The sequence below is a fragment of the Protomyctophum parallelum genome (assembly GCF_964188405.1).
Source record: "Protomyctophum parallelum genome assembly, chromosome: 18".
Taxonomy (NCBI): Eukaryota; Metazoa; Chordata; class Actinopteri; order Myctophiformes; family Myctophidae; genus Protomyctophum; species Protomyctophum parallelum.
Genome location: NC_139716.1, coordinates 30,791,685 through 30,817,260, shown reverse-complemented (window position 1 = coordinate 30,817,260; position 25,576 = coordinate 30,791,685). Strand labels below are relative to the sequence as shown.

General features: G+C 43.5%; 1 protein-coding gene across 1 annotated transcript in view; it reads right to left on the bottom strand.

Annotated features, from left to right (window-relative positions):
• LOC310875323 (uncharacterized protein) overlaps positions 1-25,576 on the bottom strand; it is a gene marked incomplete at its 5' end in the record, with an annotated part of 119,778 nt that overhangs the window by 9,796 nt on the left and 84,406 nt on the right. The window contains 12 exons of the mRNA XM_083788521.1: positions 291-10,314; positions 11,058-11,292; positions 11,381-11,533; positions 12,313-12,444; positions 13,865-13,942; positions 21,383-21,404; positions 21,655-21,687; positions 22,671-22,793; positions 22,886-23,011; positions 23,778-24,006; positions 24,447-24,543; positions 24,682-24,886. Coding sequence (XP_083644647.1) covers positions 291-10,314; positions 11,058-11,292; positions 11,381-11,533; positions 12,313-12,444; positions 13,865-13,942; positions 21,383-21,404; positions 21,655-21,687; positions 22,671-22,793; positions 22,886-23,011; positions 23,778-24,006; positions 24,447-24,543; positions 24,682-24,886 — 11,457 coding nt within the window. The remainder of the gene's footprint in view (positions 1-290; positions 10,315-11,057; positions 11,293-11,380; positions 11,534-12,312; positions 12,445-13,864; positions 13,943-21,382; positions 21,405-21,654; positions 21,688-22,670; positions 22,794-22,885; positions 23,012-23,777; positions 24,007-24,446; positions 24,544-24,681; positions 24,887-25,576) is intronic.

The following is a 25,576-nucleotide window of genomic DNA, read 5'->3' as shown; positions in this document are numbered from 1 at the left end:
CACACAAGCAACATCTGGTTAGACGTAAGATGTGCCTTGACTATAATAACTTGAATGCCAGAAAAGGGTTAGCTGCCGATCTAGCTTTGGAGAAAGTGAAATTAGTAATCACTTAATTTATTGTTGCACACATGTTACAAACCAGAGCACACTCCATTTTGTGATCTCACTTCATCCAGACACATCACACGGTTAGTGTCCTCCATTCAAGTGACATGTTAATGTGTTCCTCTGTGGCAACTGGCAAGTGATGCAACCCCTCGCAACGACGGCCATGCTCTTTCTCTTACCCTCTGTGTGGCAGTCGTGGGTGTTTGTTCAACAGCACTGGTGTATAGGATTTCCTCTCTGGTTTCTTTTATGTCCTGGGCCTTCACAGGTGTAGCGGGACTGTCTTCATGTGACAACTCTTCCTCACCGTGAGTGGTTTGCAAAGTTAACATCTTTCCAGTGTGTGCTGATTCGTGGTGTAGCTTTTCCTCATGTGCAGATATTGTTTCTGATCTGGTTATCTTTTGACCATCTGTTTTGAAATGTCCGTCCTCAATCTTTGACTCATTAGCCGAAGTTAGTAATGGGGCGACAACCATAAGCTCTTCGTCTGGAGCCAGTGGAAGTTGTTCAACCATTGAAACAGGTGTCACATGACTCAGATGTTCTGCTTCAGAGACTAAAATCTCTTCCTGCTCCAAACCTAAATCTGACGCCTCCTCTGAATCAACAGATTGCGGTATCCATGGCCTTAGACTATCATCAATGCAGTAATCAAACGGAGCCAGTGGAAGTTGTTCAACCGTTGAAACAGGTGTCACATGACTCAAATGTTCTGCTTCAGAGACTAAAACCTCTTCCTGCTCCAAACCTAAATCTGGCGCCTCTTCTGAATCAACAGATTGCGGCGTCCATGGCCTTAGACTATCATCAATGTAGTAATCAAACGGTATTGGTACAAACTCACTGTCTGATGACTGATCACTGAAAGACACAGGTGAAGACGACATTTCCTCAGGGTCAACATCTATAAAATAGGATGACAATATTCTCATGAATTCGGGTACAGGTGAGTCAGGCGACAATCGTCTGAACTCGTTGACAGATGATATGGATTCAGGTGAGGACGGCCTCCTCTCAATTTCAATGGCTCTTGATGATGTGACAACCACCTCAGACTCTGAATCTGAACTCTCTGAGTCGGATGAGGATGACCTGTGTGTTGTCCATGTGGTGGTGTATTCCACCAGTGACACAGTAAAGTGAGGGACAGGTGAGTCTGGAGATAGCCGGCTGTTTTCAGTAAGCTCGGGTGTCGATTCTGGGGAGGAGAACCTTTGGTCAACCATTTGCATAGCTGACTCAAGTGACACAGGTTGATATTCAGATTCTGAATCGGGTGATAGAGGTCTGTCTTTCTCAGCCTGATCATCTGGCACCACAGGTTCTGGAGATATTGGCCTATGCTCAGTGGACAAATGTTCCAAACCCAAAGGCATATAATCTATATCTGATGCAACAGATTCTGGTGATGGCAATGCAGACCTAAGTGATGCTATGCATACTGGTAATGCGTTTCTAAATTCTGGCACGTGGGAATCTGCAGAGAGTGCTCTAAACTCATCAATGGATGTGTTCGATTCTGATGATGATGCCCTCATTTCTGTCAACATGGCTGAATCAGACGCTGATATAACCCCCTGATCATCACCCGACCTTAAACCTGACTGAGGGACAGCTCTTTCAAAGCTATGCTCTGTCTGTCTGTATTGGGTGGTTGGCGAAGGAGTCACGTGTTCAATCATTGGTGGTAGCGGGCTTACAGCAGACAGTTTTTCATGATCAACCTGGATAGTTTCCATTGTAGACCCTTCTGAAACAGGTTCTGTGGCAGAGTAAACAGTTTCTACGTACTCTAATGTGCTGCCAACATATTCCATAAACCCTGTTTTGCTACTGAATGTTTCCCCCACATACTGAGGGTCATGCACTTGAGAAATTAGCTTCCACAGCTCAGCCTCATAAACCAGGTTATACTCTGCAACCAGAATGGCTGATTCCTGTGATGATGTGGGAGCCATTGTTGTGGATAAGGTTTCAGTGGTTGATTTAGTAGTCACTGGGACGTTTAGTTCAGTTACTGATGATTTGGGTGATAGTCGTAATTCATCTGCCTCTGACTCAATAGACTCAGGTGACTCTGGTCTCTCTTCATTAACAAAATAATCCACAGTTGGCATTAAGTCATCGGAATCTGAATATTCACCCTCTGTTAAGTCTCTCACAGTCATGGAATACTCTACAATGGCCTTTGAAAAGTCAGGTATTGGTGATTCAGGAGAAAGTGATCTGTATTCATGATCTGATATCACTGACTTGGGTGATTGTGGTCTGCTTTCAGTGAAAGATACATCAAGCAAAGAAGAGAACATGTCTGACATTACAGACTCTGGTGATGAAGACCTATAACCAGTTTCCATTGTGCTAGACTCAATGAAACTCTGTGCAAAAGCAGGAAGAGGTGAATCTGGAGACAGATCAACAGATCCAGTAGATTCTGGTGATACTGACCTGATATGTCTGAGTAATGTAAGCGCCTCAGGTGACATGGGTTTGTATTCTGTTAATGATTCAGCTGATAGTGGCCTCTCCCCATCCTCTGATGTAACAGATAAAGGGGAATCTGGTCTAAGTTCAGTATCAAAAGTTCCAGATGTCAAGTATTCACTTAATATGTACTCAATATCAGAAGTAATTGACTCAGGTGAGGATGATGATCGATAAGGGTTTGCAATACATTCAAATATTGCCTGTCCATATGCAGGTATTGGGGAATCAGGTGACAGAGCCCTATCGTTATCCCCAGATGCTATTGAATCTGGTGATGAGGGCCTGTCTTCATAGAATATGGATGTTTCAGACATATATTCGTACGTATCCAAATATATGTCAGAACATATTGAGTCAGGTGATACAGATCTGTATCTTACTGCTGACATGCTAGGCTCAGGCTGTATGTACTGGGGCAGTGGGGAGTCTGGTGATAAACATCTGTATTCATCAATTGATGCTACAGAATCTGGTCTGTCCTGAATTTCAAAGAGATGAGAAACTAGAGGGGCAAATTCTATTTCTGAAGCTACTGATTCAGGCGATGAGGACCTGAATTCCATAGCAACAGCATATGACACTGGTAATACGTGTTCAAATGCAGGTATGGGAGAATCTGGTGAAAGTCTTCTGTGTTTATTAACTGAGGCCATTGAGTCAGGAGATGATGCTCTCTCTTCAGAGAACATTGTGAATGTTAATTCAGGTTCCAGCTCTAAATCAGAGGACAGTGATGCAGGTGAAGAGGACCTGGTTCCCAGATGTGACATGATAGACTCTCGTAGTGCCTGTCTAAAGTCAGGAATGGGAGAGTCAGGTGATAGAGGTCTTAATTCATTCACAGATCCAGTTGATTGAGGAGATGATGATCTGATAAATGACATTAACATCACTGATTCAGGGGAGAAAGGCCTGTACTCTGACTCGGAATCAGGTGACAGAGGTCTCTCCTCAACCTCCGATAGGAATGACTCTGGCGAGTCTGCTCTATCCTCAATGACAAATGTTGAACAAAACAAAGGTGCATACTCAATATCTGATGTAACAGATTCTGGAGATGATGATCTAAAATCAACAAATGATGGACGAGGTTCAAGTAACCATGTTCTAAATTCAGGTACAGGTGAGTCTGGAGACAGGGCCCTGTATCCATCTCCAGATGTTACCGAATTAGGAGAGGAGGGTCGACCTTCATCGCATAGTCCCGCTAAAGACACAACCCCGTGTTCTACATCTGAACTAACTGATTCAGGTGAGATGGATCTGTACCCTGCCGTTGAAGCTGTTTGCTGAAGAATAGCCTGTCTGAATTCAGGTATGGGAGAGTCTGGTGAAAGTCTTCTGTGTTTACTGACTGATGCTAATGAATCAGGAGAGGAATCTCTCTCTTCAAAGAACGTCGTGAAAGCTAATTCAGGCTCCATCTCTAAATCTGAACACGATGACTCAAGTGAAGAGGACCTCGTTCCCATGTGTATAATGGCAGAACTTTGTACTGCCTGTCTAAACTCAGGAATGGGAGAGTCGGGTGATAGTCTAGACTCATCCCCAGATGCAGCAGAATAAGGAGAATCTGGTCTGTCCTCGAAAAGCCACTTAATACACTTCAAAGAGCTGGGAATTTCATAGAGCTGGGAAATTAGAGGGGCAAATTCTATTTCTGAAGCTACTGATTCAGGTGACGAGGACCTGAATTCCATAGCGCCAGCATATGACACTGGTAATACGTGTTCAAATGCAGGTATGGGAGAATCCGGTGAAAGTCTTCTGTGTTTATTAACCGAGGCCATTGAGTCAGGAGATGATGCTCTCTCTTCAGAGAACATTGTGAATGTTAATTCAGGCTCCATCTCTAAATCAGAGGACGGCGATGCTTGTGAAGAGGACCTGGTTCCCAGATGTGACATGATAGACTCTTGTAGTGCCTGTCTAAAGTCAGGAATGGGAGAGTCAGGCGACAGAGGTCTTAATTCGTTCAGAGATCCAGTTGATTGAGGAGAAGATGATCTGAGATGTGACATTAACATCACTGATTCAGGGGAGAAAGCCCTGTCCTCTGAGTCAGAATCAAGTGACACTATATCTATAACTGACTCCGGCGACATAGATCTGTACCCTGCGGTTGAAGCCAATAGTTGAAGAGTAGCCTGTCTGAAATCAGGTATGGGAGAATCAGGGGAGAGAGCCCTATAGTCATCTCCAGATGCTGTTGAATGAGAAGGAGATGGCCTCCCGTCAACTGAAAATAAGTGTGTGTCCAAAACCTCCATTTCAAATTCTGACATTACAGAAATAGTTGACGATGGTCTGCTTCCAGTTATGTATATGGTTGATTCGATATAGTTTGTATACTGTGGTAAAGGAGAATCTGGTGACAAAGACCTAAACTCATTGACTGATGTTGTTGATTCAGGAGATGATGCCCTAATCTCTTCCAACAGCATCATTGACTCAGGCGATAAGGTTCTGTACTCTGGAATTGAATCTGGTGAAAATGGTCTCTCCTCAGCCTCTGATGCCACTGATTCCGGAGAATCTGGCCTATCCTGAGCACCAGGATAGGCCGTTTGATCATAAATCAACGGTGCATACTCAATATCTGAGGTAAATGACTCAGGGGAGGAAGATCTACGTACACCAAACATAGAAACAGATTCCTGACAAACTGCTGTAAAGTCAGGTATTGGTGAGTCAGGAGAGAGAGGCCTGTGTTTGTTCATCAATTCAGGAGATAGTGACCTACACTCAAAATGATACAATGTAGTGTCAAATAACTCAGTTTCGGTGTCAGATACAGGTTCAGGTGATGACATTCTAACTCCTGAAACTGAAGGTTCAGGGAGCGAGAATGAATACTGGAGAATGGGTGAATCTGGAGACAAAGCCCTGTATTCATCCAGGGACTTCACTGACTCCAAGGAATCAGATCTGAGAACAACCAGTTCATCAGGTGAGAGAGGTCTATACTCTGACACAGAGTCTGGTGACAGGGCTCTACCAAGCTCTTTCATATCCGTCTCAATCTTTACATACTCTGTCCTTGTTCCAGCATATTCAAACACTCCAGTTTTGCTCATGAACGTTTCTCCTACATACTGAGGGTCGTTCATTTGAGAGATCAGCTTCCAAAGCTCTGCATCATACACTAGTCTGTAAACTGGTATCTGGATCACTTTAAACATTGGCGCAGCTACTGCAGGCCCTTCTCCAGGCTCGAGTACAACAGAGTCAGGCGAGTCTGGTCTCAGCTCAGCATGGGCCTCTGAAGCCGAATATCCATATTCAATATCTGAGAGCACTGATTCTGGTGAAGAGGATCTATATTCAACTGTGTCCGACTCAGTCATTGGTAGTTTAAAATCAGGGATGGGAGAGTCAGGTGACAATGCCCTGTTTTCATTTACAGATATTACTGAATCAGGTGAGGAGGCCCTATCTTGACTGAAAAGCCATGGGATGCACAATTCGGTTTCTGATTCAACACTTGACAACACTGACTCTGGTGAGGTTGACCGAACAGCCGACTGTACAACTTCAGCATGCGAAATAAAGAATTGGGGAACAGGAGAATCTGGTGGAAAGGATATAAAATAATTAAAAGACACTGGAGAATCTGATCTGATAACGTTAAGCTCGTCAGCTGACAGTGGTCGAAATTCGGACTCAGAATCAGGTGACATTGGTCTATATTTTTCCATTAGAGGCTCCTTGTCATTTTCTGTGTACATGGTTGCTTTATATTCATCACCAGAATCTGGAGATGAGGGTCTGGCCTCAGAGAATAATGATGATGAGATAGCCCCATATTCTACTTCTGAACATACTGACTCAGGTGACGAGCACCTAGATTCTCTGCAGAAAACGGCATACTCAGGATAAAACAGACAAAACTCAGGAATCGGTGACTCAGGTGAGAGTGCTCTGTATTCATTTACAGATGCTATTGAATCAGGAGACACTGGCCTCTCCTCAAAAAGCCTTGAACTGTGTAAATCAGACTCCAGTTCCATATCTGACAATGACAAGGGTTCAGAAACAAAATACTGGGGAATGGGTGAGTCTGGAGACAACATGCTGTTCTCATCTAAACTCCTTACTGACTGTGGAGAATCTGCTCTCAGTTCAGCCATCAACCTCAGCGATTGAGGTGACATGGGTCTATATTCTAAACCATAATAATCTTCCGGTGACAAAGGTCTAGGCTCTGATCGTAGGCCAGTACGGTCATTCACATCTGTCAAATGTCGTTCACTTTGAATATGCTCTATCCTTGTTCCAGCATATTCAAAGACTCCCGTTTTACTCATGAAGGTTTCACCGACAAACTGTGGGTCACGGATATGTGAGATCAACTTCCAAAGCTCTGCATCATACACAAGTCTGTATACTGGCACTCTGACTGCTGTTGGGGATACGTCCATATGACATTCATGTATAGGTGCTGTAGACTTTACTGGTATAGGTTGGTCTGTAATGCCATTACCACGCACAGTTTCTGATTTCTGAGGTGACATATGATCTGAAGATTCAGCTACATTGGACAATTTCAGCTGTGTTTCTATACTAGATGCAGGTGATACTACCTCACATTTTGTAACATCACTGGCAGTTTCAACTTCTGTTTTGCTTGATTTCTTGGATTTTAGATTTTTCACAGTCTTTGCCTTATCAGTTATCAGGCTGGGTTTTGCCTCCTTTGTTTCTCCTGGTTTAGACGACTCATGAGATACATCCTCTGTTAAATAGTCTAATCCAGATGTAACTGTATTAGTTTCTTTAGTCAGTATATGTGATTTAGCATCTAGCTGGTCATTATTGAAAGTATGTGGCATTGCAGATGTCAAATTCAGAGGTATGGGCTCAGCAGATGTCAATACATTTTCAGATTGAACCATCTCAGCCACAGAGCCACATTCAGCCAAAGTTTCCAAATGTAAACTAGACTTTGCATCAACCTTTCCTGATGACAAAGCATCTGGTGACTCTGACCTATCCTCTGTGCTTACCGAGTGAAGAGCCATTGTAATATATTCCGTATCTGAGGATAAAGATTCAGCAGATGATGGGCTGTGTCCAAGTACAGATACAGGTTGTGCTTGTCTGAAGTCAGCTATGGGTGAGTCGCATGACCGTGATCTATGCTCTCCAGCTGATGCTACTGATTCAGGTGAAGATGGTCTGTTTTCCAAAAATACTGGAATTGGATCATCTCCTGTGTCAGAAACGGTCACTAAAGCCACTGAGTCAGACTGCCCATATTGGGGAATCGGAGAGTCTTGTGACAGTGATCTGTGTTCATTGACTGATGAGACAGATGTAGGAGATACTGCTCTGATATTCACCATTGAGATAAGTGACTCGGGTGACAGTGGCCTGTAGTCAGATAAAGATTCAGAGGAAAGAGGTCTGGTTTTAGAAACAAGTGTCACTAGTATGTCAGAAAGAAACGCAGGTGCACTTAGTTTAGGGTCCTTTGTTAACAATGCTGTTCCATGTCCAGCATACTGAAATACACCTGTTTTACTATGGAATGTTTCTCCTACATACTGTGGATCATGGATTTGAGAAATCAACTTCCACAGCTCTGCATCATACACAAGTTCATACTCAGGCACTTGTATTGCTGCAGAAGGTAAAGGTTCTGTGGACTCGGTTGCTATTGTATGAAGTTCATACTCAGGCACTTGTATTTCTGCAGAAGGTAAAGGTTCTGTGGACTCGGTTGCTATTGTATGACGTTCTGAGGTATTTGTAATGACATAAGATGAAAATAACTCCGATTGGGGAGATGACACTCTTCCTTCTGCCATCGACATTGCTGACGTAGGTTTGTAGTCAGCTACTGATTCTGGAGAGCTACTGTCAGCTACTGACTCTGGTCTTTCCTCTGTTTCCTCAGTGTCGGACACAGACACAACAACCCAGTCATCATCAAACTCAGAGATTGACTCTACAGGTGATGGGGATGTGTCTTCTGTAGGTAATTCTGCTCTGAGGTCTGGTATGGGTGAGTCAAGGGAGAATGCTATGCATTCTTCTCCAGATGCAATTGAAATAGGTGAAGATGGCCAATCTTTATGAAATAGTGCTGTGTTAGATCTACCTCCACTGTAGTCACTGTCTGGTGAAAGTGGCCTCCCAAATGGCTTTTTGTTTGGAACCATTGGTGTCAATGGCCTTTCCTCTGTTTCAGATGTTTGCACCTTGGATGTAGCCTCTGGTGCAGTCAGCAATACTTCCCATTGAACAACAGGGGGTGGAAGGGGAGACAAGGGCCTAATATGAGGTATAGTGGAGTCAGGCCAAATATGACTCAGTCCCTTTGTTGAAAATATTATTGAGTCTGGTGATGAGGATCTACTCTCTGTCAGTTGTACTGACATGTCAGGAATGAGTGGACAATTCATATGTATTGGCGAGTCGGGTGATTCCAACTGACACGTATCGGCAAATGTCATAGATTGAAGAGATGATCTATATGCTGACCTTTGGCGTTCAAGAATGCACTCTGAGTCTGATGCCAATTCGGGCGATGGGGACCTATTTACACCTACTTCAGGTGTCAGGGGCCTACGGGCCTGTTTATCGTAGCCTGATGTTGAGGTCTGTGAGTCTGCTGCCGTTTCTATGTAGGCTATATCTTCATTTTGAGTTCCATCCAGTGTGAGTGGTAATGTTATCTCAAAGCTATACTCAACCCCTTGTATGAGAGATTTGCCTGATTGAGGACTTACTAGCTCCTTTAAGGGCTTTGCAGTTGAGTCATGTGACACCTGAATGAAGGCTGTTGAGACCATGGAATGGTCCTTTTGAACCACTGAAATTGGACAAATGACACAGGGCAATGATTGATTGGCAGTGTCATTTGCAGGCTCACAGGTTTGGGATATGGCTTCATAAACCTCTGTAACCTCAAATGCCACCTGAACTTCATCCATCCCCAATGTAGCTTGGATTGACTCTTCACTGGATGTATCCTTAGCCTCTAGCGGTACCCTTTCAGTATCTGAAGCTGTCAAATCAATGTCAGACCCATAAAGGACACCGTACAGTCGACGAGTTACTTCATTCAAATGCTCCTCTGAAATAGCCTGTCTTATGGTTGCTGGTTCGGCCTTAGCAGTAGAGAGATGTTCACCGGGCAGAGACAGTATTTCAGTTCTAACTTCATGTGTAATGCTACTTGTATAAGATTTTGCTGAGACGGTCTCAGTCAATGGGGGAGTAATTGTAACTGAAGCAATGGAGGGATCTTTATCATCTCCCTCGGTTCCCTTCAATTCCACAGCCGCTTCACTGAAATCTGGCTCAGCCTGATCAGACTCCCTCAAACTATCGCCAAAATCCGTCATAGTCAACGGGCGACTTTCACACACACCCGTTCGAGAATGGTTGGATGACTCTCGCCAAGTCACCGGTGACAACCACTGACTGCCATATTCAGGACGGGTCGTCTGTAGGCACTCCAAGCTCCATCCCTCTCCACCCACAGCCCCTTCCTCGTCCGCCGACTCCACAGCTGGCTCAACAGTGGGATACGGAGGAGGGGCAACCTGGCCAGACAATGCGGGTACCCCTTTGTACACAGGATCTATCACATGGGACCGGAGCTCGTAGGGGGAGGTGCGGTACAATGTGAAGACAGGACTTACTCGTTTTAGATCACCCTGGTGTACCGATTCTGTTGCTTCTTCACAATCTCCTTGCGTTGTGCTGAGAATAGAAAAGGTTTGTAATGGTTAGTCTCCACAACGGATACAACTAGTGGGAATGTGCGTGCATAGTTTCACAGACATCGCACACTGTGTTGAAGACTTGAGGCATTTTGTTCAAAATGGACCAATCCTGCAAACTTTGGAAGGCAATCATAGCCAATCGGGGTGGAATATGGGAAAGTGGACAAAAAAGGGCAAGGTTTTTCTCCTCTCGCCTCTAGGGAGTGCGCCTACAAAGTTGTACATAGATTGGTGCAGTTATAGGTACTGTAAGAACATAAATTGGCCTGTTATAGCGCCACCATGAGACTGATTTGAATTATTTTAAGTGTGAGGTGAGGGGCGCTCTTATCATCATACATCAAATTCCGCTCTCAGCCAATGATCAAAAATGTCATTCCTGCCAATCACTTTTGGCATCTTCACTTTTCTGCCCTCACTTTTATCTTCAATATGTACTTTACTTACATCAAATCCTCACTATGGGGTGATCAGCCAATCACAAGCCAATGTTTGTGTTCACACAAACCCGGAAAGCTGGACATAGGAGGGGCTAGCGCTTGACAACGCTTGATAATGCCAGGTGGATTCAAACCCACAACCTCTGTGGTGGTGGGCACTGAGCAGGCACTTAATCACTGCGCCACCTAAGCTCCTCCTCAAGGTATCTTAAAACCACAAAACATCCCTCCACCCCCCCAAAAAAATGGTCACACTCATTAACAATCCTGAAATACTTACTATGTTATTTCTACTTCTTTTTGCAGTTTATCCTTCTGAGCATGTCTCAGGAGGCCCGTTGCCGACGCGTCCGTCTCTGTCCGTCCCGTCTCCTGGAGCGATGACAAGCTGGAGGACAAGTCCTCTAATGATACCATGGGCACTTGTCTTCCAGAGCCTGGACTCCTCCTGGCTGTGGATTCTGAACGTCTGCCTGACCTGGGACTGTCAAAGTCCTCATGAAGGGCAGAGAAACCTAAGAAGTGATACGGTATAGTGATTGGGAATTAATTTTTCTTTAGATACGGTTTCATCAACATCAAGCCAGCATTAGCGTACTGTACCTTCACTATGATGATCCAGCGCTATAGTTCTCTCTATTTCTGCATAAGTGTGTGATGATGTCTCATCCTCCGTGGACTTGCTCATCTTGGTTTCAATGAGGTGAACAATGTCCATTCGATTGATCCTTGTCAGTCTTTTTATCAACGTATTTTCTGTGGGAAAATAATCACAAATGAGTAATTACCATAAGGGATATCACTGTTGTTGGGCAGAAGAACTACATATTTCATGCAGTACCACTTGTCATTTAACTTGCACTAGCCTCGACGACCTTACAGGCGTATGCAAAGGCTTAACTTGTGTAATTTAGATAGCATATTATTGTAGACACTCTACATGTGTTGGATTTAGAGGCTACTAAATGCCTAAATTGTAATTGTAATTTGTATGACAGTATGTATCCCATAAAGTAGTGAAAAATTGAGTTTATATGGACAGGAATATTCCACTAGTATATTTGAAATTAGCTCATTCTGAATGAAGAAATATTGTCCATGTAAACACAGTCAATGTGTCATGACGTGTGTAGATCTGTAATTCCTGCTATTTTGGACAAGTTTTGAAAATGTTCACCTATAATGACATGCCCAAAATAGAGACCCAGGTTGAAAGCGGTTAATTAAGTTTGTGAGTTTTATAAATAGTTAACCTTTGAATAGTATAAGCGCTTGTGATTAACCCATTTTGGGCGGGAACCCCTTTTGGTGTTAGCATTATGTTATGCTTTAGCTATTGAAAAATAGCAGATCTACAAGCTCATAGCGAGCCACCGAGTGGCGCGCTACGAGCTTGTAGGTCTGCTATTTTTTTCCATTTCCTGAAAAGTAATGGTTTTGTACATACAAGATTTCCACCCGACACCAACTATTTGTAAAATGTGTTAGTTGTGACAGTGATAATGCTGATGATACTATCTATCATGATCACAAACCTGTGCCATCTTTTCCTTCCCTTTCCGTCCACAACTTCAGCAAGGCATGGCTCTGGTCCTGTAGTGAGATGGGGTTCTCAATCCTTATCATTTTTATCTTCTCCTCGCTGAAGTCCAGCTCACGTGCCAGCTCTTTGGGAACAGAAAACAAATGGTTATAACACCAAGATTCACTCTGCTTGATATACTGTTACTGTATGCCTGATATACTGCATGTCAGTAAATTAGGTTTTGAGCAGATACAAGTGCTCTGAGGCCTGTTGCCATGCCATGCCACCTACCCTCATGCACAATGTACAATAAACTGTGATATACCTCCAGCTATTTTTAGATACCAGATGTTTTCACCTGCACAAGCACAAGCATTTCTGTCATCCATAGTGACACCTAATCACCTATCCATTGCACTTTTTTATAATCATGCACCAGATGTTTGGACTTTTGTATATTTCATTTATCTGAATGACCTGTTCTGTGGCTCTTTCCTCTGTATTAGCTCTTTCCAATTCTAACGCTTTCTGTGACTGCAACATTTCACCTACTCTTACTTCTGTAATCATGATGTGATGACAAAGTTGATTCTGATTATGACATAGAGATCAGTTTGATCACAAAGATGTTATGATATTGATAGAGAGTGTGACGTTTGTTAGCTCTGACGGAAATGTTGTTGAGAGACAGTTTTCAGGTACCCAACATATTGGTGTATTGTAGTGTAATATAGATTTAGATGTAGAGCAGCTGCACTTCCTCTGGTTGCCTCTGTGGATCATAGTACGCCTCCCCTGTGGATGTTTGTGCTCAGTTATAATAACACAAGTAAGACATGCGAACGTGGGAAGCGAACGCAGCTCGTAAATTGCAATAACAACATTAGAATAAATTACGTACTTTGTTATTTGCGTGTGCTTGTGTGTGGTGTGTGTGTGTGTGTGTGTGTGTGTGTGTATTTTTGTGTGTGTGATACAGCTCCGCCCTCTGATGGCGGGCGGGTGGTGTCACAGCGTGACACACGTACGCACAGACAGACAGACAGACAGTTTTGCTTGGCTTCTATAGTAAGCTGCTCAGTGCGTTCGCAATAAGACTAGTCATGTATATAGTCAAATAAAGGTGTCTTTAGCTATTGATCTACATAATGTACTACTTGTTAATGAAGCCGTATACGGTATAAGTCATGTAGTGTGTGGTGGTCTACGTCTCACTTGGTCAAATGCGTTGCAGAAATAGAAATTCAGAATCCTTTATAAATACAAACGTGCTTCACAAGAACAATAATGGTGTACTGTAGCTATGATATTCACAAGAAGAAAAGTGACGTTTTTAGGTACCTAGATTACCGAGTGTTACACAACATTCACACCGATCACAAGTTTCACTTTCACTTCACTGGGCATTTCCTGGCTGGGTTGGCAGTTTATGCCGGGTTCGTTCATGGGCCATGGCAGGACGGTGGTTCCATTTTGTGAAGTCATGCATGTTGCAGTGTGATCTGTGATTGGTCTACTTTCAAAGGGACAGACACATACAGACGAATACAGGCCGTACTCACCCGTCCAGCTGAAGCCCAGGTGGTCGGCAATGATGGCCAACCGCTGCTCTTTCTTCTCTGCTTCATCCTGTGGATCTACTGCAAATACCACCAGACAGCCATGAGGAGCCAGAACCGCAGGGATCGCCCAGAATACGTCTATACACTCATTTCCATCAAGTACTTCATTTAAAAAAAAGATCTTCACTGGCTTTCTTGTCTTGTGTGGTGTGGGGAATTTGGAAGTGGGGTGGAGTTGACCGTGAGGCTGGCACACATCTACTTATAAAAGTATCATACTGGTTTATTTTAGTAATAATAACAGTTGTTTAATTATATCAAACCAAAACTATTGGAGGGTGGTAAACACCATCACAGACCCACTGACAATGGATTAAAAAAACACTAACCCCAATTCCTGAAATTTGTTTTGGCATAGTTTCTATTTGACACTATTTCTTTAATCTCTCAATAACAGTCTTTAAATAGCTTCAGTACAATAAAGCCTTTAATTCAATCTTGAGATTTTAAGAACACATAGAAGGAAAGAGAGAGAGACACACGTCACAAACACAAACAGTTCAAGCAACACGAGACACAGCCACAGAGTCCTAAGCTAAAAGATGTTAAGACTATGACTGACAGAGAGGCGGCACCTTCACGACTACAGAGTACTACTGAGACACAAGAATGTGCCCCGAGAGAAGGGGGGTACCTTGACTTTGGACTTTATCGTCTGGGATTCGCTGCATCTGTGTCTCAACAGGGTCATCCCACAACGGTCTAATAGGATAGACGTCTCCTGGCGGAGGGAACTGCATTTCAGGGTAAGTTTCTTTTTCAATGACCGAGGGATCAACTAGACTGCTCTCATCATCTGAGTAGGCAGCTGAGGCCTCTTGCTCTTTGTCTTTCTCAGCCTGTGCCAATCTCGCCACAAGTTTTGCAGCTTCATCACTTATTTCTTCAAAGAACTCAATGGACTGTTTGCGTGGTCCACGTTTTTCTTTAGTGGGTGTTGACGTGTTGACGGGTGTTGACGAGATTTGACCAGCTTTGCCTCGGACTGGCAGTCTAGATTGGAAGCCCTTAGACTTTATGGACTCAACGCTTAATGGTCGGCCCTGTTCCTTTTTAGCAGATGGACTGGAGGACTCCCCTTCACAAAAACTCTTGGCTTTGAAAGATGATCTCTTGGTTTTGACTTCCACACGGGGACCTGCATCTGTCTCAGATTTTCTCCTGCTGTCCTTCTTTACAGGGACTTTAAGCTTTCTTTCATAGGCAGTTTCAGTACGCTTGCCCATAGAATCTGTCTTTTGAGAGCCTGCCTTAACAGGAATTCTAGATTTGGACTCAGCAGTGAAAGAAGACTCTTTCTTAAGAGTAGTAGTGGAGGAAGATGTATGAGATGAAGAGGAGGTTGACAATTTACCACGACCTTGACAAACTACCTTAGGTTGGGATTTGTCGGGCGTCTTTTTCACACTAGTGGGTGTAGTTAGTTTAGACTTTCCTGATGATTTGGGTGCTTCTATTACGGACTGTGGTTCCTCTGGCGAGGAATCAGAGGACTCCTGGCCCTGTTCAGAGTACACAGATCTGGTTACTGTGCTTTCTGCTGTCTGTACATTTGTTATCATTGGATCAGAGGAACTAGCGTCTAAATCTACGGGGCCTTCTTGTGGATTTGTATCTGTTTTTGCTTCTACAGCTTCAGGTGAAGTTTGATCTATCTTTGTAGGTTTGGCTGAGGCTGAAATGCCCATTCTAGGAATTTTAGATTTAGAGGCATCAGATTTGGAAGTTGTCTGATCATCTTCAACATGAGATTCATGCTGAGAATCAGTGGTTTCTTTTGATTTGTCTTCAACATGAGATTCATGCTGAGAATCAGTGGTTTCTTTTGATTTCTCATCTTCCTCCACTTTAACCTCCAATGTTAGATTGAGGGCCACCTCGGTTTCAGCTGCTGCTGTACTAACTTCTTGCCTAGGTTCTTCAGGGATTTCCTCTGCAATGGGCTGTTCACCTATCTGGAAAAAGGCAAAGCCACCACCCTCTTCTTCATAGCTCCTCTTGGTCATATCAATAGCACCACTCCTGGTCATCTCAAAGAGCTTCCCCTCCTGGAACAGGAAGGGATTGGGCTCGCTGGTGGGAGTGCTCTCCTCTGTCGGAGACCTTACGGGGGTTGTGTCTGGGCTCGCCTGTGGAGACCGCTGATCGGCCATCAGATTCAGTATCTGGTTTAGTATCTGATCCTGCTCTTTGTTGTGATCCACAAAAGCAGCCTCCTTGTCCTCAGTCCAGAGGTCAGACTCTGCTTTGGCAGTGACACCCTTAGACTCGGTTCTGGGAGCTTCCACCATGTCATCATCCTCTTCTGTGTCATCATAAATACAGACCTCTGGTTTAAATGTCTCCACTGCTTGCCCGATGACAACGGGAGCACTGAGTCCAGCCTCTGATGATCCCGTATGTCCACTCGGATCTCCTTTCACTTCATCTGTTACATTGCCACCTGAATTAACAGCCTGTGGACTGTCAGTGGCCAATGATTTACCTTCACTCTTATCTCTATTGTTTTCCCTAGATTTCCTCAGGCTCTCTTCCTTCTGCTCATCTGTTATGTTTGCTGCTGTTTTAGCAGTCATTTCCTTGTCAGCTGCTGACGATGGCGGGACTTCAGTTTCAGTTTCTGCTTTAGATTTTGAACCATGCTGATCTGAGACAGAATGAGGTCCCTTTGATGTGACACTGGTTGTTGTTGTTGTCGCACTCTTGGCGTCTTTGCTGTGGAGTCCTTCATGCAAACCTGCTGGAAAAGGAGAGGGAGGTTGTACTTTAATATGGGAATCAACAACATTAGCTAACTCTGAATCCTCTCTGGGCCTAGAGAGCCCACTTTCATGTTTCTCACTCGCCGGCTCTAATGTTTCGCAGCTGTCATCCCCTACTCTGGGATCTGCTGAGGCATTCATATCTTTCCTAGAGTTCTTTTTGCTCCTCGCGTCTTGCTCCATCTCATCAAATGTTTTTATTTTGGCTGCCATCTTAAACATCTCTTCCTCAGGAGTGATCTTTCTCAGAGCTTCACTGCTCTCTGATGCATCTTCTCCCTCTGTATCTTCGGGGATGACAGCCGGTTTGGACTCAACAGAGAGGAACATGTGGTCGGGGGTTTTAGGGTTTACCTCATAACTTACCTCTTCAGAGCTAGGGGTGTCAGGGGAGAGGGGACTCTTACCGGAACTGGTCATCTGAGATGTCTGCTCACAACTGTCATCGCTGGCACTAGTCTCGTGGTCTCGCAGCAGCCTACTACGCAAAGCATCTGAGGGGAATTCCGGGGCTTTGGAGGGCTCTGGGTGGCTAGAGGATTGATTAGGCAGATCTAGAGCGGGTGGGAAGCCTGGAAGTCTCTTTTGCCCTACAGGGCTGTTTTCTAAGGAGTCACGACAGGGGGATTCCATGGTGGGGCTGGGCTCAATGGAGTCTGGGGATCTAAGTGAGGAGTTTTCTTCCACGAGGGGACTACCCTCTAGAGAGTCTCTGTGGCTGATTGTCAAAGAGTCATCAGCTAAAGGACTAAGGGCATCTGAGTCTAGTCTTAAAGGCAACTCTAAGCTTCCACGATGCTGACACGATGACCTAGATGCTGGTGATCCAGCTAATGATAATGCTAGCTGACCGTCAGGGCTCTCCTGATCACTAAGAAAAGTTTCTAAAGTGTCTGATATTCTCTCTGTAAGCTGTCTTGGCTTTGATGGCTTAGAATCGCTCCTCATTACTGATAAAGACTCACTTGTGGTACGGTCATCTGTAGCCTCACTGGATGAGACAGGGAGGGTCATTTCTGTAGACAGCTGGTCATCAACGGTCCCGACACCAGAGTCTGCAGACTTCTCTTTCTTATCACCCTTGATGACAGCTGTAGTGTCTGCTGATATTTTCCTGGACTGATCTCCATTTTTGGGAGTGAGAGCGCAGCTTTCAGGACTTATATCTGGAGTTGCTAAGCCCTCATGTTTGAAACTGTCCTCAGAGCTCAAATGAGACGTACCATCACCAGGACTGGCACTTAGAGAGTCTGCAACGCCTTCATGTTTCGAACTATCAGAGCTATCATCAAGACCACAACTCCCAAAGTCTACAGTTTCAGTTATCTCAGAGCATGGGGCGGGAATTGACTTTTTTTCAGCATCTCTCTGATGAGTGAATTCTTTCTTGTGAGGTTTTGAGTCCAGAGATACTTCTCGTTCATGAGAGACACTGGGCGTTATTGCTTTGGTCATTGTTTTGGACTGGATAGTTTGTGAGTCTATACTTTGCTGAGGTAATGTGGATGATTTGAGTTCAAACAGCCCAGACTTTCGCTTCGAGGGGTCCTGCCCTGTTTGAAAGGCTTGCATTAGCTCTTTTACTGACATTGTCTCCTCAAGTTTCTCAGATTCAGTTTTAGGGGACTTAGGGGTGCCCTGTTTGGCTTTAGGGCTTTCTTTGGCCTTTGGAGAAGGTTTGCTCATAACAGGTAACTGTGAAGGTTTGGTACCAATGACCTTTTTGCTCGTTTGTTCTGCCTCCACTTTCTGTTGAAGTGCTTTGACTTTGTCTTTTATTGACCCAATGGGAGTCTCCTCAACCACTGGGGATACTGGTGACACAGGAGCAGGAACTGTGGGTACACTTAGCTGCGTAGTGGCCCCTGTTGACTCCTCTGCCTGCCCTTGCTCCTTGCCCTTCCGCCTTGCTGGCTTTTTTATGTCACTAACAGTGGTTTTGTCCTGCGACTTCGTTGGTGTAGTTGGTTTAGTATTTTTACGCAGGACAACGCCAGTGAAGGTTTCTTGGACCATCACTTCTTTTTTAGCCTTTGTTTTAGAGGCCACTGGTGCGTCGAGGAGATATTCTTTAAGGTCACCACTGTTCTTTATAGCTTTGGGCCTCGGAGCCCCTTTATTTGGCCTGGTTTCACGCAAAACAGGGCTTTCTAAGGGTGCCATCTTTTTGGCCTCCTCTATCTCACTGTCTGAGAGCAGGACCCACTCTTCAGCCATTCTCGCTGCCTTGGCTGCCTCCTCTGCCACCTCACCCTCATACGTTCCACTCCTCAGTATCTCACTGACTTTCTCTAGGTCCTCTTTGACCTTCTCTAAGTCCTTCTCCATTATTTCTAATGGCTCTCCAGACACCTCCTCAGCCCCCCTTTCTAGGCCACCCCCTCCTAATGACGCTGATTTCTCTGTAGCATCTGCAGTCAAGATGGCAGTCATTTTGATCAGGTCTTGCTTCAGCTCTGACACGTCGGACAGAAGGTCTGGTTCTCGGATCAGCTCTGATTTCAATGCTGATGTCTCCGACTCCTCATCTTTCATTTGGAAGAAGGACGAGTAAGGAGTAAAGAAAATCAAAAGTTCAAATGAAAGGAGACAGACAATGACACGGAGAATATGATCAGGACAGGAGCGGAGCACAGGGATCACGATCATAGGGAAAAAGGTTCACAACGGATTCAACAACAGGGCAGCGGAGGAATTGGATTCCTATTGTACGTTCGGTTGTATTTTATGGTAAAGTTTGTGGTAAAGCAAACCAACAAGAATAATGGGAAGGGATATGAGCAGGAAATAACTTGCTTATACGCAGACTCAGCACACCCGATCCACACACACAATGAAAACCAAGAATAAATTAAGAAAAAAGAAAAAGCAGACCAGGCAAATGTAACGATACATGAACAAATAGGATGACAAAAGGAAAAACAAAGGAATATAGGAATATGAAGACAATCTCAAGATTGCAGTAACATAAAGCTCATGTAGATGGAATGAAAGAGAAAAATATGAATAAACCATAAACATGCAAACAATTAAGAATGATTGTTGCATCTCAAAGAAAGCCAGTGAAAATAACTAGCCATAAAAATGTCTTATATTTTTATACCAAGCAAAGCAGACCGTTATTCAAAGCTACTTTGACAACCTTAATCAGTAGCACTTAACCCAAAGAAATGGAAAACTGAAATGGAAGGGCCAGCTTTGTATTCGTTTAGCCCTTTCTTCTATCTTTACTACAAATAAACAATGAAAATGTATAAATCATAACAGCTAAATCATAGCACAGTGTACCGAGCCGAGCCATAGCCAAAAATAAATCAATCTCAGCAAACACAAGAGTCAACACATATATACACATGAAATCACACACACACACACACACACACACACACACACACACACACACACACACACACACACACACACACACACACACACACACACACACACACACACACACACACACACTTATGTTAGGCAAGTTATTTCCATGCAAATCAAATGGAGAAGTGAAGAGAGGGTGAGTCAAGATATGAGTGAGTGTTATCATCAATTTGTGGTAATGAAAATCAATAATTGTGTGTCAACTGACTGTTAACTATTCAATAATGTGGTGAATCCTCGATTATTATTTTTCTCAGCTAATAAAACGATTTACTATATTTTCTCTTCAGTAGGCTTACCCTGATAACAATCATGTTAGTCTTTTGATTGTGATGTTAAATTCAGGCAAGGGTACATTTTGCTCAATTGCTAGTTGCTTTTCAGAGGCTGAAGGCCAATTCATACAACCAAACGGAAAGGCTAAGAGGAGTAGGGGAGGGCTGGCTCTGGTTAGTGTAGACTGGTTAGTCACTGGGGTACTACAGTACTATAGACATCAGCACAGTATGGCTGAGTCTCACGCTTCTCCATACTGTACTGTACATCCAATTTCCTAAGCTTAACACAAAGGAGTTGGAGGTCAGGGGAAAAGACCTACTGTAAAATGTGAAGATCGTGTGTGGCAGGTGAGAGATGATCAAAAGAAAATAAATGTGTGACTTGGGGAGATGGAAGTGGTGCTGTTGTGTTTTTGTGATAAGAAAAGCATGATGATGTAAAGGGGGCTTTGAAAAAGAAGCGTGTTGTCTCTACAGTTTAGCAGAGGGAAGTGAAGCTGGACTAAAGCATTAGATTAATAAAATCACACAGTAACACTCATTACTAATTTACTACAGTAGGAGTAATATACTGTAACTTGGAACAGATCCAGTATTATTGTTGGTTAATCGTCAAGATCAGGACAGAGTTACTATAACAAGGTATTATTTATATATTAGTATTTTTGTAGTTTATTACACAGCTTTGTTGAAAGCTTGATTCTGATTAGTCAATTACTGCATTCTGCAGTTTATTTCTTGATCACAGACTACTGTTCTCAATAACAGACCTCCATTGAATAGGAAACTTGTATGGCTGCATTTTTAAATCAATATTATATATATATATATATATATGTATATATATATATATATATATTTCCCAAGTAGCCATGTAACAAATGGGATAATGTACAGTGAGGGCGTCATTACTGGAAAATAAAGCCAGACATAGTGAATTATTTTAATGTACAGTGGCCGACCGACGCATCACTATTCACTATACATTAATCCTAACTTTGAACATTAAGAATGGAGAAAAATAATAAATGTCTTACATTTGTCGAGTGTTCTGCCAGTCTGTAAAAAAAACACAGTGCCAATCAGTTTCATTTCACCATTACAATGTTCTACTTCAGAACACTGAGAACAGCACATTCCATAATTTGCAATTGACTAACTAACATATTGGAATACAGTACACACTCTAATAGACTCTGCCTACTTAACATTAGCATATTTGGCTTCATACAAGCCTATCAGTCAGTAACCAGACCAGTACACATCAGCAGAGAGACAGTAGTTAGTTGGGGGAGCAGGTTCAGGTTACCTCTTCCTCTTGCTCTGGGTCTGAATCGGACTCCTTGGGGAGAGCAAGCAGTGGTGAGAAGCAGGGACAGAGAGACAGAGAGGTGGACAGACAGACAGACAGACAGACAGACAGACAGACAGACAGACAGACAGACAGACAGACAGACAGACAGACAGACAGACAGACAGACAGACAGAATGATAGGGGAGTAAAAAGAGAGAGAGCAAGCGAGGCATGGTTATCATAGCTATGAGAAGGGACAGTCAGTGGGAATTTAGGGGGGCTACAATCAAATGTGTTGTCAAACATTCATAGAATAAAAAATAATTGATATTCACAAACTTCAAAGACATTAATAGTTAGTGCTGTAATGCGTTATGACACAGAAAGTACAAATTAATAAAACTTATATTAGTATAGTATACATATATTTACACACATACACATCCTACCCGAATTTTCTTCCCATTCTGAATTCCCATAGACTTTTTTTTTTAAATATCGTGTCAAATAAGAACTGTGTTTGAACAAATGATCCAGGTGATTTCACTCATATGAATAATAAGAAACAACTGCCAGCGAGCTAATGTGTCCTGCCGTAACTAATTTGGATTTGTTCCATTTTTGCCAGAAACAGATCAAATATATGGGTGACTGACGTGAGACACCTGCCCGTCAATATCGCAGAGACAGTATTTTTGGACCACAATTCTTATATGAGACGATTCTAAAATGACCCAATGTTATTAAATTGCTTCTGCAGGCCCAGGGGATGAACGAGTGACGTCAGGACTTCGGTACTCTATTGCGACACAAATATTTTAGGATATTCTTGGGCAAAAGAGTATATTAGACAAAAATTCACTTGCTTGAAATTAGAAAAATACTGTGACATAAGAAAATGGCGATAACTCCCAGCATTAGACATTAGCATGATTTAAGTCCAAATGTAAGTCAGACTGGCACTAAGACTCTGAACACAACACACTTCTTTATTAATACACATTCTTTATTATACAGGGCCCTAGCCCTACCTTCGAGTAAGATGGGAGCGTGATATTGAGGTTGCAGATGGCACCTGGCGTCAGTGATCTGTAGTTCCTCGGTTCCTTCATGAAGGAAAGGCGACCACAGGGCTCCTGAGTGTTGTCTCGGATCTACAACATGGAAGATAGTTACCAATCAACATCCAGTAGCCAATCATTTGCAGGACAAAATGAACAAAAAAAAGAAAAAGAATGCTGCTCACTTTGATGAAGAGTGCAAGTCTGTTCTCCTTGAAGGCATAGAAGCTGAAGAGATGGTGCTGGCCACTCTTGGTGAGAGGCACCAGGTTTCCAAAGCAGTCTGCATAGATGGGTTTACCTTCCAGGACCTATAGCAAGAAGGAATGGCAAATATTAATTATAGAGGGGGAAATGATGACACACTCACACATTTCACACTCACTGTTGTCTGTTGCTCAAGGCACCATTGATAGACATTGCCGGGAACGGTAGTGCACTCATTCACATTCTCCTCCCAGCAACTTCTGGGCACAATCCCTCTCTATACTGTCACTACCCACAATTACTTCTCCAAGTATTTCTCCTCGTCTTTCAAGCTGAAGTTGAAGTCCCCTCCTGTTCTCTAGCCTGCATTCTCTAGTTATTTCTTGTATATCTTGTTTCTCGACCACCTCAAATCACGTTGTCCTGATGTTTTACTCTGGTCTTTCAAATCCCCACTTTTCTTTTCTTTTTTTTTTCAATTTACTTTTTATTGAATTTTAATCAAACAAACATGGTTATGATTATGCCTGAAGAAGGTCAGTAGACCGAAAGCTTGCCAAAATAAACTGATTGTGCGCAGATCTGAGTGTGCGGAGCTTCCCTTTATTTTTTCAATCAAACAAACATGAAAACGAAACGACTGACAATTGACAATACAAACAAAAACAAGACAATATACATACAATACACACAAGGGGAGATATCTGCCTCTCTTCTATATTGATGATCATAATACATAAGTACCTCAAACAGGTGCATCTACTTCTACAGGTTAAACAATCAAATCCCCACTTTCTGATACAATTCGTCTGTGCTTCATCTATTGTCCTCTTATCCATCTTTCCCAATCACTCCCTCCTCCATCCTCACCTCCACGTCTCGGCTGCGAGCCACCTCGGTGAAGTTCTCCTGCTGCTCCAGGGTCTTGTCGATCCTGTCGTCCGTCATGCAGAAGCAGCGCAGGCGGGCCTCGATGGGGTCGTGGGTCTTGGCAAAGATGACGAACTTGGCCATGTAGGGGACGCAGATGATCTCCCGGTACACCTGAGTGGAGAAGGTGACAGACTCCTGGACCTGCCGACAGTCTATCAGCCAGAACCTTTAAGAGAAAGGTGCATGGGAGAGACGCAGGTGTAATGGATGTTGGACACAAATAAAAGGATGATTTTCACCTTGTCTTTTGACGACAGTCACATTTTTTGTGATGAAAGAAAGGTTATGTACGGCCACTGAAGCTTACAGTTCTCCACTAAAAGCAGGGTCTACCCCTGTTGATGGGGATTAAGACCCTGGATGCCGGCCTCCTACAAGTTGAAAGCCCTTGCATGAAGCAAAATGTAAAACTTATTTTGTTGGGACAAGAAGATTTGTCACAGTGTCTAACATGGCATTGTTTGTTCCCAAATGAAGGCATGCATGCCTAGATCCAATGTCCACATTGCATAGCTATTGAGACCACCATTGAGGGCTCACTGACTTTGTCACGTCATATTTTCACTCTCCCATCTTTCCTGCCACTCTCCACATAATGGGCAATACCTGGCAGACACATTAGTTGTGAAGGACACACAGTCGTTGATGAATGTTAGGGGCGTGGTTCCTGTTATATCCTCCCATTGGGCGGGCGTTGTTCCACCTGCCATTATCACACACAAACAAAGCGGAATTAGACATGGTGACCGATTAATATACGTGGAATTACACTGCAGATTTAAATTCTTTAAAATTCAAATTCTGTCTTTCTTGATTAAGGTGGCCTCTGGCGGTGACTGACCCGTGATGCTGCAGAGCAAGCGAAGGGTGGGGGCGTCCCCTCCGAAGCCGTTGACCACGGGATCAGAGGTGCTTTTGGGGACGGGGATGGTCATGGTGATGGGCTTGTGGAACTTCCTCCGGCGCGGTTCCAGGGTGACAATGGGGCTGAAGGTGGCCTTGTTCCCCAGGATCTTCCTCACCACGTCCACGGTCATGGGATGGGCCTGCATAGGGGATACACAAGGTCAAGGTTATCGTTTAGTATACCCGAGTGTAAATGGAACTGAACAATATCACCTGTCAGACCCGCTCTAGTGATTTCTTAAGGCTCAAGGTTCCTCAGGCCCAGACAGAGTTGGGCAAGACAGCTTTTTCTGTCAATGGCCCAACTTCATGGAACGAACTCCAAAACTCCTTCAAACTGAGCTCCCTGCCATCCTTCGGTCAGTTCAAAGGAATGCTCCAGAACATTTTTCACCGTGATTGCTCCTGCTTCAAATTGATTTATTTTACTGATGGTTGTTCTGTATAAAGTTCCTTTGTAATTTACCCTGATTTATAATGTTGTTTGATGTATTATCTTGTGACTGTATTTTATGTGTTGTAACCTCGGCTACGTTGAAAATGAGGGCTTGCCCTCAACTGTATTCCGCGTATAAATAAAGGTGAGAAAGAAAGAAAGAAAGAAAGAAAGAAATGTATTGCATCGATGAGGAGATTCAGCAATGCAGAGTTAAAAACGAGACGTCACAACAATACGGATAAAAGAGGGGCTTATGTCTTTAAGTGCCATTCACAGGCAAGGTTACCGTATCTCATACTGTCGTTGTTTAGGTACAAAAGCTGTATTGTAAACCTAGGGTCCACAAACGTGCACTCACCGTCACTGACACAGAATGTATGTTACCTGGCAC